Source organism: Arachis hypogaea, chromosome 16 (genome assembly GCF_003086295.3).
Source record: "Arachis hypogaea cultivar Tifrunner chromosome 16, arahy.Tifrunner.gnm2.J5K5, whole genome shotgun sequence".
In the NCBI taxonomy this organism is placed as follows: Eukaryota; Viridiplantae; Streptophyta; class Magnoliopsida; order Fabales; family Fabaceae; genus Arachis; species Arachis hypogaea.
The window spans coordinates 31,465,445-31,479,421 of record NC_092051.1 but is presented as its reverse complement, the minus strand read 5'-3'; the positions used below and the strand labels follow the sequence as shown (position 1 = coordinate 31,479,421).

At 29.3% G+C, this 13,977-nt stretch overlaps 1 protein-coding gene across 1 annotated transcript; it reads right to left on the bottom strand.

Moving 5' to 3' along the window:
• Positions 1–879: 879 nt before the first annotated feature.
• On the bottom strand, positions 880–10,574 carry LOC112758889 (cation/H(+) antiporter 20). Its single transcript, XM_025807674.3, has 4 exons — positions 10,180–10,574; positions 9,053–10,081; positions 1,859–2,809; positions 880–1,504 (listed from the first exon to the last, which is right to left on the bottom strand). The coding sequence occupies exons 1-4, from the start codon at positions 10,360–10,362 to the stop codon at positions 1,094–1,096; spliced, it is 2,574 nt and encodes an 857-aa protein (XP_025663459.1). The 5' UTR covers positions 10,363–10,574; the 3' UTR covers positions 880–1,093.
• Positions 10,575–13,977: the final 3,403 nt, after the last annotated feature.

Sequence of the window (13,977 nt, the reverse complement as noted above, 5' to 3'; positions counted from 1 at the left end):
AATGAAGTTTAACTGTTTTATGATAGTCACAAAATTCATGCTCCAAATATGAATGACATATTTGTAGCACCAGGAATATCAAGGCGCAAAATTCAAAAAGTCTCAAACTTGCATCATTTTCAAGTTGAATTATTTTATCAAGTGGTTGATAGACAACTTCAAGAGCTTAACAATCATTTTACAGAAGTAAATACTAAGTTACTTCTTTGTATAGCTTGTTTGAATTCAAGTGACTCATTTTTTGCATTTGATAAGAAGAAGTTGATCTGTTTAGCTGAATTTTATCCACGTGAATTCTCTTCTACTCAACTTTTGACACTTGTTAATCAACTTGAGAATTTTATATTCGATATGTATCTTGATGATCAATTCTCAAATATAAATGGAATTAGTGGACTATCTCAAAAGTTAGTTGAGACAAAAAAGTATATTATTTATCCATTGGTGTTTCTCCTATTGAAATTAGCTTTAATTTTACCTGAGGCAATAGCATAAGTTGAAAAAACATTTTCTATTATGAATATCATAAAAAGTCGACTTCATAATCGAATGGGAGATCGACAAGTGGTTGAATGATTGTTTAATTACATATATAGAAAAAGAGACATTTAATCAAATTACTAATGAAACAATTATTCAACATTTTCAAAATATAAAAACAAAAAGAGAAGTACTTTCAAAATTTAAAAAAAAAAAAGGAAAATTAGTGACTAATATAATTTTTTTTATTTGAATAACTGATGTGCACTTTTACCTTTATTTATTTTGAATTAATATATCTTTTGATAATAATATGTATTATTTTTGCTACCAACATGAGATGCATCAGTGGCTATAATATGTATAACATCTGTCCCAACTAATTACTTCACTATATCCTTTGATAATAATGTGTATTATTTTTGCTCCAAACATTAGATCCATCAGTGGCTATAATATGTATAACACCTGTCCCAACTAATTACTTCACATATTCGAACAGCTTGCTTTAATTTTCTCTTAGGACATCATACTGTACATTATTAGACAGGCGTTACTAATAAGTAATTTTGCTTTCTATTTTCATCAACCAAAGTGAGCTTAAAGAAAACCATCACACTATATCATTGTTGTCAACTGATGAAATTTCTTTAGCACTAGATGATGAATCATTATCCCCTCTGGCATTGTCATAGCCACCATGTAACACCCTCAATGCCGGTGCCTCATCAGTCAAAGCTACATCATGTTGTTGAATTACCAACACTGACGTCACCACGCCGTGCCCTGCAGATGCAAGAACATCCCCTATGGGACCCAACTCTGCGTGTTCTGCCGGCCTCTCCGCCAAATTTGCTACCATACTCGACGGAAACCTACCCTTCCCAACTACTATAAGATCATAATCTCCGCTTCTACCTATGCCTAGTGCCTCCTCCACAACATTCTCACTGGCCTTCTCAACATACCCAACTATCTCTCCCCATCTCCCTCGAAACTCTCCCATTGCCTTCTCATCCAACTCCTACAAGAACCATTAAATTCAACTATTTATTAGTACATGCAATGTTATTGATAAAAATAAAATAAAAATATGGATTTACATACTAGATAAATAAAAAAATTAGTTATCCAATCAACTATTAACATAAAATACAAAACACATATTGAATTAAACAATACATGTATTTATTCACAAAATACATAATGACTGATTTAATAACTGATTTTTTACATATAAATACTATTTTTGATAATCAAAATAGTGTTAAAAGATTACATTAAATTTTCGATAACTTATTAACAAAAAGTTATAATATTGAAATATCTGAATAAATTGGCACAAATATATTCGCATGTTAATATAGTAATTATTTACCTTCTCTATTTGACGGTTCATTTTAGCTGTTGAGAAGCTATAACTTTGGTCGCAATTGGCATTTGGCGAGGGGTGTAACACAATATTTTTACCATTCAATTCATCTTCCTCAACAAACCTGATAATAGTGACCCTAACTACAGGGTGCTCAGCCATTCTCCCACCCAACTCCAAGGCCTCTCGATCATCCGGCCCACCAAAGAACAAGATGCAAACCCGTTGGCCCATCGTGCTATCTGGGCCTGGAGTTTGCGACCCACTTCCAAAACCCCGGTCCACTAGCACGCCCACAGAACACGGCGCGTGCTTGAGAACCTTCTGGTTCACCCCTCTCCATCCATGGCCCAGGTTTTCCAACACCTCGTGGGCCCCACCATTATCCTCGTCATCAGCTTCCATGCTCCAGTGCTTGTGGAACGGCAGGATGATCATGGTCACTCTCTTTTCCTCCGCCACGTGGCATATGTCCTCGTGCATTGTAGGCAAAGAAGAGATTGCAGTAGTGGGCCGGACCGACACCCGGCCCAATTGGCCGTAGGCCTGAAAGGCTCCAGCTAAACGGTCGCGCCACTCACCATTGCGCGACCGCTTAAAAAACGGAAAACCATTCTTTCTAACCCGTTGGACCAAGATGATGGAGGAGGATCGCTCCGTAAGCTCGACAAGGTGCATGATGAAGAGCTTGACGAAGGAATTTTTGGTGCTGCGAGTTGACTCAATGAGGCTTATGATGGAAGGGACGTTGCCGGGGCCATGGACGCAAGCTAGGATTCGGAGCTCATCTTTCTTCTCGTTGCTGGCGGAGTTGGAGGTTAAGTCGCCGAGTTTGCGGTGGGTCTTCATGGCGATGCCACGTGCTGGTTTGTAGATGGCCATCACCATTGGGGTTGTTATGAAGGTTGTGAACAATGCCATCAGCACCAAGATTGCAAATATCTCGTCGTTTAGAACCTGTGAATATGTACAACAATATATATCATGATGAATTGATGTAAAGTGATCAACATGGAATCAACACAATTATTCATAAATATTTGCCCAAATTGTTTAGGAAAATATACAGGACGCTATTTGATTAGTATTGTCTAGTATATCATTAAATTAAATCTCCATTCTCTAAAATTTTTCACCTCACCAAAAAAAGAAAAAAGAAGAAAAGAAGAATACGACCACTGCAATACTTACTATAATTTAACAATATTGACAAGATATATTGCCACCTTTAAAATTATTATTTGTATATCAAAATTAGTTATTATATATTTATGTATAAATATATATAATTTAATTTATTTTTAATATTAGTAATTAATTTTGCTGTACACTTAATACGATTATATGAGTTTTACATGAATTTATAATTTATTTAACTTTTCGATAACATTAGTATTGTTAGGCACATATTATATTCCCTGATCATTTTGCCTTTCAGTAGGGAAATTGTTTCTTGGATATAAAAATTTTGTCATAGCCGTAAACACATCCCTCACTTGCGCTTGATCTTGTAATAGTAGGTAAAAAGAAAAGGAAGTGTTAGGTAAACAACGACCATCTTAAATAATATGAACAACTATCAATTAAATAAAAACACATTATACCTCTAAATTAATTATATAAATCTTAATATTAAAATAACTATCTATACATTTAATAAAATGAACATCCAATATATCTATTGTTCACATTATTTAATATTTTCATTATTTACCTATACTTAAAAAAAAGGTTTTCTTTCACATTGTATACTAGAATCTTCATCAAACTAAGAAGTTTCCTTTAATACAAATTAAGCATACTTTTTTCTTATTGCATGACCTTCAAGAATCACATATATTCAAATCTTCTTATAAAAAAAATTGATTAAATTTAGATAGAAATCTTATTAAAAAAATTCATTAGCTAGCAAATATTTTTTCCGATATTCATATTTAGAATCTAATTAAAATATTAAAATATCTACCATTTAACTAATTTTACATTTTAGAAACAAAACATATTTTTAAAAATTCATCTCCGCAAAAGTTAACATCTCTTTAGTCTCTTACCAAACACAACACCAACATTTTATCTAAGAATAATCATTAAAAGTATTAATTTATTCTCCTAATTATTTTTTAAATATTTAAATAAATAAAAATTTAATATATTATTTTTTAAATAACATAAAAAAAAAAATAAAACTTTCAAAACTTTTTTGAATCACTTAGTCACGGGAACCATGATTACTGAGAAATCTAGATGTTGCTGAGTAGCGGCTAACTAATGATTGAGGTAAGCCCAGACGCAGTGTCAAATGAAATATCGATCAACATCTGAAAAATCTAATTGATGAATAATGCTTTGGGTGATTATTAGGTAGCGTTTGTTTTGAGGTACTGAGACAGAGACTGAGAGACTGAGATTCAGTATCGTGTTTGTTAGTTCAGAGACTGGTACTAAAATTTCTGTCTCTGTCTCTAAAATTTCAGTATTTCAGTACCTCCAAAAAGTAGGGACACAGGGGACTGAAATTTTTAGAGATTGAGACTGAAACTTTAATAACATTTTATACCTAAAATACTTTAATTTCAATTAATTAATTTCAATTTTACTCTTTGTGCAAATTAAATTAGAGTTTCATTCCTGTTTCAATTCCTGTCTCCCATTTTACACCAAACAAAATACTGAGATTTATTTCAATCTCTGTCTCTTAGTCTCTGTCTCTCAGTCTCAATCTTTCCGTCTCTGTCTCTCCACCAAACGCTACCTTAGTGTCGTCAATGTAATCGTGAACATGGAAATAATCCTATAATCAATTATAAATTCCCTGCACGAGTAGTAAAGTTTTAGTTTAATAATTACACGCAACAAAGTGGAGTTTACTAAAACGAAAACGAGATTGAAGTGGTCGAAATGGCTACACGTGTGTCCTAGCTAGGCCTAGATTTACTATGCGAGTACTTATTCTACTTTCTAAATCTAGATTATTGAAGTTGCTAAGATTTATTATATGGTTCATCGGAGGAAATTAACAATAATAATGAGATACAGATAAGAGAATCCATGAACCTATGTTTTACTCAGGTATTTTAGGTATTATGATATAAGCCTAGAGTTGTTGTTATTGCTGTGTTATTTGGGAAAGGCTACTATTTATTATAGCTATATTTCCAAATAATGTAAAACTTAGCTTCTAAAATAAATATCCTGTAGAGGCACAAGATAGATAGATGGGAAACGAATTTTAATATGGTTTGGTTGATAGGTGAAATTCCAAAAAATGAAAATAATGGATGACTTACGAGCATATGAAAAGAAAAAAAAAACAAAAAGAAATTGTTGGAGACATTTTCTAAATTAATAATTCTAAATTGCAATTTTTATTTTTCAAAAATACAATTTGTCGAGGACAATTCTTTTATTTTCATTTTTTTAAAGAGGAGAATTTTTTATAAATACAATTTTTTAAAAATATCATCATTAGAGCAAATTAGAAAGATAGAATTCATCCTCAGCAAACTCTTAATTAGGTCAACCATATTTATATAAATATTCCATTGGCTCCTCGTACTTTCCCATAATAAAATTATACCATTCTTACTGTGTAACTCACCTCATACGTGATCATATTAAAATTATTAGGAATGTCTAATAACTAAAGGTTTGAGTGGTATTTACAAATTAAAGTGGTCAATATAATTTAAATTTTATTTGTCGTCAATGCATTAAAAAACATTAGAATTTAGATACTCTAAAATAATTTAATAAGAGAGTTAATAAAGTGATAAAGTGAAAAATTAATTATTATTAATTTTGTAACTTTTCTCGTATAAAAATTTCGCTATCTTAATTTAAAAATATTGACTCTTCATTTTTTCACTTTATCAACACTCTTACCTCAAAAAATCTTGATCCATAAAATGTGTGTGCGATTTGGACTAGACCTAAATATACACATGATTAGTAGTGGATACATTAGCCGCAATACAGTCTTCATAGATTGGTAGACAATAACTAATAAGGGTCAAAGGATCGATAATGTGAGCAAGACTCTTGTGCCTTAATTTGCAACCTTCGGGGTTTGGCTATAAATTACTATCGCCCTTATAAGCGTCCTAAATTAGTACTAGATTTACATGTCATATAAGTGTATCTTTCATCGTTTTGGAAGATCATAAACATCCAAAAGAATATGCTATTTGGAGGAATTTGCCACTTAGAAAAAATAGGTACACTCTCAATGAAACTACTAATATAATGAATTGCAAAATCTTGGAAAAATAATTATGGTCACAAAAGTTAATTATTATAGTTAAAAAGTTTAAAGTTTTATAAAAAAAAAAAATCAGTTGTTGATTTCTTAATATGAGACTTTTTATATGTTTAGTCTCTCGAAATTTATTATGATATAATTTGTTCTATGAAAGCTATTGTAAAGGGTTTGATGTGGTGCTTCATTTTAATATACAAGTAATGTTTTAATTAATAATTAAAAAATATATAACCAGATTGATTAAAGAAAAAGTCATCATCAATCCCGTAAAACACAGAAGTTAAAATAGTTTCACCAGCTAGCAGCTTTTGATCTAACTTATTCTTCTGTCTTTAACTGGCAAGATTACCAAACTAATAATTGTTACTAATTAGAGCCGTGCATCAAAAGGGCTACGAAACCCAGCCAAGAAAAGAACGAGGAAAACACAAAAGAATAAAACATACACCACCAATAGTGCCAGTAGAATGAGTCTATCTCCAAGATTCCATACCATTCATCTATCTACCCACTCCAAAAAATATAAAATAGGGTCCATGTTATACTCCAAGATTATTAAAACACATTATTTATATAAAATATATTTGTTATTTTGACTTTTTACAATATTTTATTTTCTATGTAAAATTTATTATTAAATTATTCATTATACCTGAACTATAAATACATGCTATGAAAACTTCTCTGTTTAACTAATTAATGATTGTTCAATAATATTATTTTTAAAATTTTTAAATTTTAAAATATTTGTACATTATGCTAAAAATGAAAATTAAAAAGAAATGGAAAAAGAATATACAAGATGCATAATAAAATGTTCACGTATTGTCTTCAAGCGGAGAGATAGATTTATATTTATTTCTTCAATAAAATGTTAAGAAGAATAATTCATCCTCTTAAGTAATAAGAAAGTCACTTACATAAAGATATCTAAAATATTTTTTTTAATAATTAAAATTTAATATATATAATTAATTAAATCGTATTTTTTTTAAATTAGATCGGACAAATTGATTTAACTAAAAAAATCGATAAATCAAACTTTAAATCGGTCTAAATTAATATTTTTTTATATAAAAAATAACTACAATATCTCTAGTATAAAAAATGATTAAAATACTTTTAAATTTTAATTCTTCTCTTCTTTCTATGCCGTCATAAGGTTAGTAAAATTTTAAGATTTTTAACATATATATATATATATATATATATATGAGTATTTTAGTCATTGTTTATAATAATAATATTGTAGTCATTTTCTATAAAAATGAATATTAATTTAGATCAATCTAAGATTTAGTTCATCGATTTTTTAGTCAAACCAATTTATTTAGTCTAATTTTGACAAAAATAACACAGTTTAATCAATTATATATATTAAATTTTAATTATTAAAAGATGTTTTAAGTGTTTTTATTTGAATAGTGCCCAAATTATAATTCCCATAAATTTCAATTTTTAAAAAGTTTAAATAAAAAGATTAATAGTACCTTGTAAACAGAAAAAAGATGGTAAATAGTTAAATACTCTTTATTAAGTATTATTAGAATTACTAAAAGAGTTTTTTGTATTAGGATTGGATAATTTTATATGTTAATAAATGCACCGATAATATAAGTCAAACAGGAGGTTGCTTTCTAGCTACGTAGCTGGGTTGACTTACTAGGATATACTCAGGAATCACGAGTAATAATAAGTTAATAACTATACTATTCTAAAAGCAGCCGATAAAGGAAGAAACTACTACAATTTGTTCAGCTCTGATCTCTCGCTCACATTTTCCGTGACATGTTGATGCGCTAGTAGTTGCAATTAAATGTAGTCCCGTATACAGTATACATTAACGATAAAAATTATATATAAATATACTGAAAATTAAAGTCAGAATTTTAATAATTTTCTCATGTTATTATTTTTGAAGAAACAATTTTAAAAAATGACTGATAAGTAACAAAATTCTACCTAAATAATTCAATCTTTTTTATATAATTAATAAAAAAAGACACGCGTTATGCGTTTATGTGTGTTGGAGAAGGGCCATCTTTTTCGGTTTCAGTTCCAAAGATGTGTTTTTAAGCGTATTTAACGAGTAAACAAAAATGTGTCGTAATAAGTAATAACTTGTGGTTGTGAATTATCATTTACTTTAGGTTTAATTATTAGGAATTAGAATTTAATTAATTTGTATCTTAAAGATATATTTTAAAAATATAATAATAAATTTTTTTAATATTTTTTATGTATTTAATATAATATATTAAAAACATAAAAAAAATTAAATTTTGTAATAATTTTTATAATATACTTAATCTTTGTTTTTAGAATATGTTTGTAAAATCTTAATTATTAAAGTGTCTAAATGATACTAAATTTAAAAATTTGTAATAAGAATTTTTTAAATAAATTCTCTACTAAACAAAAACATCATATTGGAATATTCATTGTTTGATATAGATTCTGAATATTAATCTCAAATTAATTTGGAACTTAGAAAAATACTAATATTAATACTAAAATATTATTAAAATTTATTATTTTTTACTATTAATTAATTATCAATGTTTAAAAATATAAAATAAAGTATATTATTAAATTACTTAAACTAAATTAAAAAATTTGAATTGATACTGGATGACAAAATTAATAATTATGATGTGGCTAATATTTTTTAATTTCTAAACTATAAATTTATAACTAAGAATTTGATAAAAAAATTCTGTTGAAAAAAAAAAGAATTTGATAAAATCCTATAGACGTAAAGTGTGATTAATCTTTGATTTATCCTACGGATATATTTTAAAATAATTAAATTTGAAGGGCGTATAAAAATTGAAGAATCATGATTTGTCAAATTTGAGTACAATGAATAATAATATAAAAAAACCGAGGTTGCAGACACCAAAAAAGAATATAGCAATAAATAAAATAAGTAAGAAGCTGACCTTTTTCTCCTTTCCAATGTTGAGTACGATGAGCTCCACGAGTCCCTTGGTGTTCATGAGGACGCCAAGTGTCACCGCCTCCCTCGCCGGAACCATGCACATCAACGCCGCCACCAACGTCCCCAGAATCTTCCCGGCGCACGCCGTCGATATGACCAGCACCAACAGCCCCCACGCCTTCCCGCCCCGTATCTTTGCCACGTCAGTCTTCAACCCACTGGAAGCGAAGTACAGCGGTAGCAACAACCCGGACACAAAATCTTCTATCCTCTCTATCAGTCTCTCCGCGAAATCCCCTCCCTTCGGAATCGTCAATCCGAACACGAACGCGCCGAAAATCGAGTGGATCCCGATCAGGTCTGTCATGAATCCCGATACCATCACTCCAGCGAGGGTTAAGCAGATATATGCCTCGTCCACCGTATCGTGCTCCCGCGAGCACCGCCGCGCCACCAGCTTCATCGCCGGTCGGATAACCATCATCATGAAAATGACGAACGCCAAGCCGGAGAGGAGAACCCACACGGACACCACGGGGCTCTTGTGGCCGCCGCTACCGTCGGCGTTTCCGGCTAGTGCTACGGCGAGGGCGAGGAGGATCCAAGCCGCGACGTCATTGAAGGCGGCGGCGGCCATGGCGGTCTCACCTACAGGCGTGGTGAGGAGCTTGAGCTCTGCGAGGATTCGAGCGAGGACGGGAAAGGCGGTTATGGAGAGGGCGACGCCCATGAAGACGAGGAACTGGCCATAACCGACCTTGTCGGCTCCGTCGATGGTCTTCCGGAGGACGAAGGCAACGCCAATACCGCAGACGAAGGGAAGAGAGATTCCGGCGGCGGCAATGCTGAAGGCGCGACGGCCACTGCGGCGGATTGAGTTGAGGTCGAGTTCGAGTCCAACAAGGAAGAGGAAGAACAAGAGGCCAATGCTGGCAACTGATTCGAGTATGGGAGTGCTCCACGTTGGGAACAACTTGTTCATGTAGGTTTTGTTCCTCCCCAATGCCGACGGCCCTAGCAGAATCCCCCCCTGCACCACGCATGTTTTTACTTATTAATTATTATTATTATTATTAGTCTGCTAGCTACGAAATGATGACGTGTTAAATTAGAGAATATATTACTTACTACAATTTCAGCAATGACTTTGGGCTGGCGGAGGGGTTTGAAGAGGAAGGCAAGGATGCGGGTGACTACAAGGATCAAGGTGGTTTGGACTATAAGGAGGGGGAAGGCGTAGTCTAAGGGATCGTCGCCCTGCCACGCCCCACTTGAGGAGGTTTTTATGGAGGTTATGTTCACCGGGGCCATTATTTATTTGCTTCTCCCTTCCTGCTTATGGTTTGTGGAGGAAGGAATTGGGGTATATTTATAGATGCATGGAGACGCTACTTCCAATTTTAAACCTGAGAATGTTAACTTTCCTCTAGCCTTTCTATATATTCTTGGCATTTTTCCATTGTCTAATAATCTAATTACTATAGTAGAAGGTAGGTTGAAATACAGATGAATTTTTAGAAAACAAAGATTAAATTTTATTAATTGAGATAACTTATTATTAATATTATATTTTTTAAACTATTTATTTGTACATAACTTTCAATGTTTACCCAGCCTAGATCATACTGTACACGTAACTATCCATGAGAAGGGGTGATCATATTATTTTTAAATTAAAAGAATATACTTATTTAAAATAATATGACTATATTTATTTAAATTTAAAAAAATTTTAAAATAATAAGAATATGTTTATTTAAAATATTAAAATTTTTAAATTTTAAATAAACCTACTTATATTAATTTTAAATTTTATTTAAAATAATACGAATATATTTATTTAAATAAAAAATTAAAATAATAAAAGTATATTTATTTAAAAAAATTTAATTTAAAAATAATATAAATGTATTTATTTGTTAGTTAAAAATTAACAACAGTTTTTATTTTAAATCAAATAAATATAATTAATCATATGAGTACAATAATATGAATACATACAATTTTATAAATCATTAATTTAAATTATATCTATTTAAATTTTAAATTACAAACTAATATAAATTTTATAATTTAAAATTCTAATTATTTAAATAAAATTAAATTGATTAAAAAATAAAAATATACTAATATAATTCAAATCGTATTAAAACGTAAACAAGTTTGCTGAGTCTATAAACAAATTTTACATAAATAAATAAGTTTAGTCAATTTGATATGTGAATTTTGTGCAAACTTTATGAAAACACAGTAAAAAAAATTAAATCCTAAACAATAACATGATTTTTTTAGAATTAATTTTTTTTTATTTTATAATAGAAATAAAAAATCTGATTAACGTTGAGTTGATCCAATATATTAGATAATTTTATTTTTTTATAATTTTTAATTATAATTTTGGTTAAAAAAATTATATAATAAACAATTAATTATAATTTTTTAATTTAAATTAATTAATTTATTTTTCAAATAAAATACGGTAAAAATTTTAACATTATAGCTATATCAATTGGTTTTTTAATTAAATCATTTGTATAAAATAAATCAGTCTTTTTAAATTAAACGTAACACGTGTCATCCATTAAAAAACAACTTTATGTGAGGTCTGACAGGTGAATTTCCACCGCAAAATAAAGCACACATACACCTCTTCAAATTTTTAAGTTTTATTTTTTGATAATAATAATAATAATAATAATAGGAGGAAGTGGAGATGAAAATAGAGGTGAAAAGAATTGGAATTTGTATAGAGTCCGTAAAATCGTGGTTCACATGAAACTAAATAATATGCCTACCAATTTGGGTTAAGTTTTATTTGCAAGCATCTCGTGAGTCTTTGTGACTGCATGTTCATCCTCTCACCACCGTGCAAGGTTGCATATCCATCTGCTCCTGCTGGTTCTGCCCCACAGTATTTATTTTATTATTTTAAATTTCGATGTATTATAAATACACGCATGGTTGACTTGGAATTAAAACGACGACTAATAAGAAGTTCAGGTTAAAGAGAAAAAGTGCATAAGCCTTTTTGCCGTTTGAGCGAAATTGTGAATGTGAGGCTCTGATTTAGGTTCAATAACGAACATCCAAACCAAACGCATTATTACTTGTTATTGGAACACAAGTGGTAGCAGTTTTTAATAACTTTATGGGCACGCATGTGATTCTTATTGTATATATAAGAGGCTAAGATGCTATTCAATTTAACAAAGGTTTTATTTCGCTAATCAAATTCAGAGATATATCGTTACACATTTATTCTTTCTAATTAAATCGAATAAAATTAGTTTAAATTCAACAAAAACCATTTATATAATATTTGTATAAATTACACATTTCTTTTTGCACATTCTTTTTTTTTTTTTACATTTTTTTATTATCATTTTTTATTGTTACTGTATTTTTTATCTCTTCTTTATCTTTTTAGTAGTTATTGCAATATTTTTTGTTTTTATTTATTTATTTATTTATTTTTATTAAAAGAATAAACCAAAAAAAATATAAAAATATAAAACAACAAAGAAAAGATGAAGAAGATAAAAAAAATTATGATGAAAAAGAGAAAGAGGTAGAATTTTAAATTATGTAAAATTTATAAAAAAATAGCACTCAAACTTTTTAATTTTGACACAAAATGCTTCTTAATTTGACATTAAAATTTTTTAATCGTGATACAGATTCTTATTAAAAAGGTGAAACAAAAATTATAAAAATATACAACAACAAGAAGAAATAATAATGATGATGATGATAATGGTAATGATGTTAACGATGAAGAATAAGAGGAGGAGTAGGAGGAAAAGGAATAAGAGTTTTAAATTGTGCAAAATTTATAAGAAAATGATACCAAAATTTTTGAACCATGACACAAAATTTTTTAATTTTGACATGAAAATTTTTTAACTGTCATATAGAAATTTCTTAACGGTGTCATTTTCAACTAAATAATGTATTTTTTATTATTGAACTATAGTTGAGTGATATTGAACTTATATATAAAAGGTCTAGACATTCTTGTGTCATGCATTTGTAATAAATTGATGTATTTTTTTTAATTCTAGAACATATTTGAATGCATTTTATTAGTTAAGTGAGTTAAAATTTTGGACTTGTTATCGTTAAACTAATTGTGTGATATTTAACTAAGAAGAAGAATGATGGTAATGATAAAAGAGGAGGAGGAACAAAAAGAAAGACAAGAAGAAATCAAATGAGAAAAGAAAAAAGAGAAGGTGGTAGTAACCACAATAATGACAATAATAAAGAAGAAAGATGGCCAAAAAGAAGGAGAAAACGAAAAAGACAAAATAATAGCAATTCACGTACTAAGAATAAGAAGAAGAAGTGCGCTATCACTTGGTTCGACTTGGTTAAAAAATTATTTAATTATCTAATTTTTTTGATATAGTTATATTCTTTAAAAAAAAAGGACAATTTATTAAAGCTGCTTAATCTGATCTTTCACATTCTTAATAAAGGTTAATATTTAAATTTATTCTTAAAAGATAGTATGTTTACTAAATTAGTTTTCGAAAAAGTCTATTAATTATATTAATTATTAAAAATATAGTTGTTAGTTAAATTGATTTTTTATGAGTTAAATAATAACGTATTACATTAAATGTTACGTGACATAATTAATAATATAATAGATTAATATCACATATTATAAAATAATTAATTACTATATTATATTTTAATTAATTATTTTATGACATATGCCACGTAACGTGACATTATTATTTAGTTAATAAAAAGGTCAATTTGACTAATAATATATCTAACTGACAAGAAATCATTTACGAACTAAATTATAGAACAAATTATCTTTTAAAAGCAAATTTGAGTATTAACTTCTTAAAAATATTATTCTTTCCAACTTCGCCTGGGGACTGTGAACTAGTAGCAGAAAACAAATTGTTCGGT

What these genes read in the sequence shown, in the direction of transcription:
- LOC112758889 (XM_025807674.3), bottom strand. Translation starts at nt 10,362, where the DNA reads ATGGCCCCGGTGAACATAACCTCCATAAAAACCTCCTCAAGTGGGGCG. An exon ending in AAGTCATTGCTGAAATTGTA is followed by an intron (nt 10,082 to 10,179) that starts GTAAGTAATATA and finishes TGCGTGGTGCAG; the next exon opens with GGGGGGATTCTGCTAGGGCC. An exon ending in ACATTGGAAAGGAGAAAAAG is followed by an intron (nt 2,810 to 9,052) that starts GTCAGCTTCTTA and finishes ACATATTCACAG; the next exon opens with GTTCTAAACGACGAGATATT.